Source organism: Pterocles gutturalis, unplaced genomic scaffold (genome assembly GCF_000699245.1).
Source record: "Pterocles gutturalis isolate BGI_N339 unplaced genomic scaffold, ASM69924v1 scaffold517, whole genome shotgun sequence".
NCBI lineage: Eukaryota > Metazoa > Chordata > Aves > Pterocliformes > Pteroclidae > Pterocles > Pterocles gutturalis.
The window spans coordinates 23417-29891 of record NW_010112295.1 but is presented as its reverse complement, the minus strand read 5'-3'; the positions used below and the strand labels follow the sequence as shown (position 1 = coordinate 29891).

Here is a 6475-nt window from a genome sequence, read left to right as displayed (position 1 = left end):
AAAGAGGAATAATCTCTCTTGAAGATTCTCTAAGTCACAGAGGGAGGTGACAGCCAGTTGGTCATTTTCATCCAGCCTGGGAGCATGACATTGGTGGCACAGTCTATTCAACACTTGAGGATTTTCGTAGAATCATAGAAGAATGTAGGTTGGAAAAGACCTTTAAGATCATGTAGTCTAACATCTGGGTTATATTTGGGGTCAGGAGCAGGTGCTGTATCCTTGTAGAATCATCTCCATTCTGCCCTGTCCAAAGTAACAGAGTTTGTCTCTCCTTTGGTTCCTTTCTTAGGGGTACTGGAAGAAGCCGAGTTTTACAATATTGCATCTCTTGTGCGGCTGGTGAAGGAGCGGATACGGGATAATGAGAACAGAACCTCTCAAGTAATGCACAGGAACATTTGTGTTAGGAAGCCAGTCATGTTCTGTAGTGCAGTAGAAGGACACGTGGCTGTAGATGCTCTAGTAGCAGGTTTTTGTTTAGTCTTTAACAGGTGGAATCTGCTTTTGGGCAGATCCAGGGCACGGCTGGGAAGGAGGATCCATCGTGGTGTTATCAGCACAGACCAGAGTCGTCTTGGTAGCACTGCAGGGAAAGACAATGACCAGTTAAACAAGAGGGGCCAGGAGCAAAGATGAATGTTATAAAGCAAAACGTACTCCTTTGGTGGGCAAATAATTAGTTCAAACTCCTCTGTATCATTTTCTTCCCTTTAGATCTGTCTCTCTGGCAATTCCCTCATTGCTGCTCAGCTGATATTAACATGTGCAGTAGATGCAACTTCGGAAGAGAAACACTTTCAAAAAGCAGTAAATCACTTTGAAAGCCAAAGAAGTTTTGCTTTCACTGGCCCTTAGACACCTAGCAGGCTTTTAAGAGAAGCATGCCAGCCATACGTACCTGGTTTAGAATTGGCTGGATGGTCTGAAGGATGAAACCTTAGAAAGCTTGTGGGGATCAGACTTCCTCAAATGACAAGATGACAGAGCAGGAGAGGCTTAATTTCCTAGCTTGATACCAGTACAACAATTACTAAGCTCACACTTATTTTTATTCTTCATGCTTCAGGGACCTGTGAAGCACGTGTACAGAGTCCTGCAGTGCCAAGAGGAAGAGCTCACACAGATGGTGTCCACTATGTCCGACGGGTGGAAATTCGAACAGGTACCATTACCAAAGAACAGCAGAATCCCTTTGAAAGCTGTCTATAGAATAAGCAGAATTTGCTATTGAATTGCACTTCACTCTGCTCTGAGTAAGCCGTCTGAACTGAGCAGCAGTCCACCAATGCAGAATAACTGGCAGGGAAAGGCAGAGTTCACTCAGACTGCCAAGAGAAATTTCATTTTCTCTAAGAACTTCTTGTACCCTTGTCAAATCCCAGAGCAATTCTTCCCTTCTCCTGTATTTCATCACATATACCAGGCCCCAGAGCAACAGTTTTATCCAGGAAAATTAAGAGCCATGAAAAAAAACACAGCATGACTTTTCTGAAAGCTCAAACCCACTACTCCTGTGTTTGCTGAAGAGGTGCTGAGTGACGAGAGGAATACACTTCCTGCAGGTGCCTTTGTAGTGCAGCCAGGTTCAGGGCAAGGTGTCACTGAAGTTGCATATGGCATTAGTTCCAGATTTGGTTTCTGGAATCAAATACAGTCCTGTTATTTAGGGTGGAGAACTGGAAACCAGCTGCCCTGCATGTCAACACTATGTTAAGAAGCTGCAGGATAGGCGCTGGGGGCTACAGCTCTGTCTTCCCAACTAGTCCAGCCTCAGCGCAAGTGGATGTTGTGGGAGATGTGCTGACACGAAGTGAGGCACAGGCTTTGCAACAGGACTTCACAGCACTTGTTCATATATATTTGCTCTGTAGTGCCTGAAAACTCCTCTTGCGTAGTGGAGAGGCACCCAAAAACTCTAGCCCCTGTGAGCTGGCAGTGAAATCGTGTGACCCAGAGCCACGAGCTGCTTTATGGAAATGCAGTTTTCCAACACTTAGGTTCTGCTGTTCAAAAATTTACTTAACAGATATTGCCTTTCACACATGAACATACACCCCCTCCCCCCAAAACCAAAAGGCTTTAGGTACTGCCCTGCGCAGGATTCTGCAATCTTTCCTCGTCTGGGCTTGCAATCTTTCCTCGTCTGGCCTTGCAAATCCACGATGACAGGGTCAAGATACTGGTTACAAGCACAAACCACCGAGACCCCTGCCAGCCTCCTCCTTCCTGCACACTGCAAGCACCAGGAAAATTTCCTGCACGTCCCACTCTAGCACCTTCCCACTGCCAGGAGCTGTTCTTGCCCTCCCCTGGTACTTGCATTCAGCTCAAACACCCCCTAAACAGGAGAGAGAGATGCGATGCTTTGGTCAGGGCCAGCCCTCATGCAGCAGCGCAGCCTCTCTCCAGCTGCGAGGTGGCCCAGGCTGGGTCACAGAGCAGGAACACGGCAGTGGTGCAGCACAGGGCACGTCCCGTGCTGAAACAGGCCCTGCTGGGAGGCACATTGTAGCTGCAGCCTGTTGCCAAGGTCTTTCCCCAGATGTCCAACCCAGCATGGCTTCTACCCTCCCCCAAATCACACCACTTTGCATGCTGAGACATGTTAGGAAAGGTGGCAACAGGGTACAAAGAGAGCGTGTTGCTAAATCTTGGCTCGGTCTGCAGTGAGTGAACAGAGCAGACGTTCCCTTCAAGGGCTCTTTGGATCCAGTCACTTTGTAACATCAAAAAAATCGTTCAAAACCCTGCAGGAAAGCCAGAAACGGTAAAAGCTGTTGCAGCCTTATTGTCAGGCTTGGTTCACAGAGGAGCATGTGCCTTTCAGGTGCCCTGCCTTGTACCATTCAGTCCGGCTGAAATGAAGGATGGAATAGAAATGTGCTATTTTAAACAGAAATCCATTCTCCTGTCCACCCACAGTTCAGTAGTCTGGAAAATTGCTATCTTTATCGAAAGATCCTTTGTGCTTGTTGAGTAAATAGTGGTGTGTGGTATTGAAAAATCCAAGAGCTTAAACGGTCGAGACAGGGAGGCAGGGAAGCAAAATAAAACAATTTCTTTTTTTATCTTGTGTCTATCTTTTGCCCTCAGCACAAACATCAAAACCTATTTAAACAGTACTGGAGGTCAGTCAGTACAACAGCCCCCCAAGTCCTCCTGCAGCTGCAGTGGATAGTTATCTGTCTGGGAGGCTGTTGACTGCATCTGTCGTACATAAATATGGAATGCTCTCTTCTAAAATACGTGAAGACATGGAAGTTAGGGAGCATGCTGCATATTGAAGTTTCCTAGATATACACACAGTTGATAGGATTCACATTGCCTTCTTCAGATTACTTGGATTTATCATCTGGAAAGCAGAACCGAGTTGTAAATGACAAATTAGCTCTGCACTCCAGAACGTCCTTTTAATGTAATAATGATAAATGAGACAGATGGGATTTCTTGGATTGAGTCCAGACCCCTCATCACAACAGTAATAGAATATAATCCCATTTATACAGATACCAACTCCATCTTGACAGCATCTCTGTAAAGAATGGTGCCAGTTTGCCACATGTCCCCTAGTTAATCTAACATCTGCCTGTGGTGAAGAATTGCCTTTCCAGTTTTTACACATCAAAGGCAAAAGACAAGCTGAGAGCCATGTTCAGTGCAGTCTGGCCCAGGAAGTCTGCATTGCCTGTCCCAGATCTGAATTAGCTGCATATTGGATATTGCAAAATCCGATGTGTTTTTCCTTTCTCTGCCCTCAGTAATTGCAAAATGTTCTGTTGTGTTCAGCATTTCAGTTTCAGGCTGGAATTCCTTCCTGGGGCTCCAGGTGCCAGTAGAGGGCTCTGGAGCTCGGCTGTGTCCCTGCGTTACACACATGCAGGACAGCCTGTGACACAGGCTACAGGGAGACACTTCAGGTCCAGAACAGATTTCACTGGACAGTTGTACCTCACAAAGCAACTGTAGGAATGATGCTAAAGTCAAGACTTATTGATGGTGACCTTGGCTGTCTCCTGTTGCACAGCTGATCAGCATTGGATCTTCCTATAACTACGGAAACGAAGACCAGGCAGAATTCCTCTGCGTCGTGTCCAGAGAGCTCAACAATTCTACCAATGGCATTGTCAAGGAGCCCAGTGAGAAGGCAAAGGTAAGGCATCTGCTCAGATGTCTTGACTTGAATTCCCTTATGAAAAGGAAAAAAGCTCTTCATACAGTAGCAGATCCATTTGCAGTACCAGCTTTCTTATTTACTCCTGTATGCATGATCCTCCCCTCTTGGAAGATTTCATGTTTTACTGTAGGACAAGAGCTAAGGCTCTTTGTACGTTTCAAATCAAGACAAAAAAATGGAAGAAAGAGATAGACTTGAAAAAGAGGTCAGCATAGCAAGGACCTTTGAGATTGGTCACATTTTGTGGTTGAAGGATGTTGCAGGGAGAGAAGCTTTTATTTTTTCCCCCCCAGGATAGCAACAATAGGCAACATTAACTCCTAGCAGGCAGCTAAACAGGATTTCTAGAGAAGGGCTCAGTCAGCTTTAACCAGGCTGTCATTTGTTACAGCAGCACAAAATTCAGCGAGCTACTCTCACGTTAGTCCATCTTTCCTTTCTCTGCAAAAAAACAAGGACTCCGCACATGAACTTTGGCATCTAAACTTGTCCAAGGTATTGACAGAAGCTCTCTTCTTTTTCAGATTCTTCAAGAGCGAGGATCCCGGATGTAATTCAAGTGTCCACTCTGTTAAAACTCCCAGATGTCAAAAGGGCCATCTGGCTGGGCAGAGCACCTCTCCGCAGCGCAGCCTTGCCCTCGTATGGTAACCAAGCTCATGGAAAGCAAAGCTGAGCCTGCCCTGCCAATGGTGAATAATTGTGGTCATAACCAAAGGCTTCCCTCCAACCCTGGAAATCAAGGAAGGAGAAGGCTCGTCCAGTTGGATAGTCTTTTCCACAAGTATTTGTTTTATTTTCTTGGCCAGCGCTGTATTGATTTTTTCCAACCCTGGCTGGGCTGGATTCCCAGTCGGAGCCTTTGCGAAGGTTGCTCAGGTCCACAGGCCCTTGTAATCAGTCCGGCCTTCCACAGGCTGGTGCAGGTGGGAGGATCTGTATTTGAGCTGCGCCATTTCTTGCACCCAGGTCTGCCACCAGAAAAGTGCAGGGACCTTACAGTGCCCCCCTTCCTGATCAGCCAGTCCCCCCAAATCAGAACAGGGCTTTAGCAGGAGGAAAACAACAACCACTCCTAAAAAAACCCACACAAACTTTTTCCTTTCTTGTTTTGTCCAATTCCTAAGAGCTGAGTTGAGCTCTTAGTCTTAGCTAAGGGGAGTGGAATTGTGTGTACATCTAACACAGGTCTTGCTTTTAACACTATTACATACGGGCCCCTGGCACTTTCCGAAGCCTGTTATTTCACATGCATAAAGAGACCTGTGTTCACCCAGAATAGCGATAGTCCTTGACACTTCTCTGATGCAGGAGAGTGGTGACATCTTCCCCTCCAGTCCCCTGCCATGGCCATATCTCAGCCTGTTGCAAAGTCACAAGGTTAGGGACATGTTGCTGCCAAGCTCAGCTTTGCCTTGTTTGTCTCCAGCAGCGCGGGCTCTGTCTCCTTCCTTCTCACCAAGGGAGGACTTCGGGCAGAATTTCTGTTGTACTGTAGCAAGCAGGTAGGTTTGGGTTAACCCATGAGATCCTTTGTGGAGGAGATCCCCTACTTATATGCAGTAATTTATCTGCAGCCCCCCCATGTTCCCACCTTCAAGAGATCACCTCAAATTACAGAGGGGCATCACGGAGTTGGGGTGGGGGGGGGTTTGGTGGAAAGTTGCCAAACTGTTGTAATGTTTCTTGTCCAAAGTGATGTGTCAACTTCTGCGACTTTTTTTTCTTTTGGAATGCCTTGGATGGATGTGCAAAATGTTTGTTTGTGCCTCTCTTGACTTCTAATCTTAGCCAAACTGCAGCCACTGGTTCCCCTCTTAATCTGTGCCATCCCTCACCAAGGGCATGTCCTCCTAGTCTAGTAAATGGAATTTCTTAGGAATTTGCTGCATGTTTTTCCCCCGTCATCCTGGCTTTGTTCTTTGTAGTCCAGGTGTCCAGGCACTTGGGTCTTTTTGAGTCCCAAACTGACATTAAACACAGAGACTGGAATTCAGACGTTAACAAGCGCAGAGAAGATGTTTCTCAATAAGGTATTGGAAAATTCCTGACCTGGACTGAGGAGTTGGGCTCCTTTCTGGAGGACTTCAGCTGCCTGTGGTCTCCTTACAGTTTTGAGATAGAATTGGGCAAGTTTCCCATCTTATCATGTGCTGCTGACAGGGCTTTGCAGTAGCAGAACATGACCAACGGTCCAACAACCAGGTCAGCAAACAAGATGTGCAGCAAAGCCACCCAGCGACACCGCTGCACCCCCTGCCTCCTTTCACTCCTGTACGTACTCTTGCCTGTCCTCTC

At 46.7% G+C, this 6475-nt stretch overlaps 1 protein-coding gene across 1 annotated transcript in view; it reads left to right on the top strand.

Annotated features, from left to right (window-relative positions):
- The window catches only part of KCTD2 (potassium channel tetramerization domain containing 2), a gene marked incomplete at its 5' end in the record, with an annotated part of 5618 nt that extends 655 nt beyond the window's left edge, over positions 1-4963 (top strand). The window contains 4 exons of the mRNA XM_010073965.1: positions 293-384; positions 1070-1165; positions 4028-4153; positions 4702-4963. Of these exons, the coding sequence (XP_010072267.1) occupies positions 293-384; positions 1070-1165; positions 4028-4153; positions 4702-4731 (344 nt within the window). The remainder of the gene's footprint in view (positions 1-292; positions 385-1069; positions 1166-4027; positions 4154-4701) is intronic.
- Between the last annotated feature and the right edge of the window lie 1512 nt (positions 4964-6475).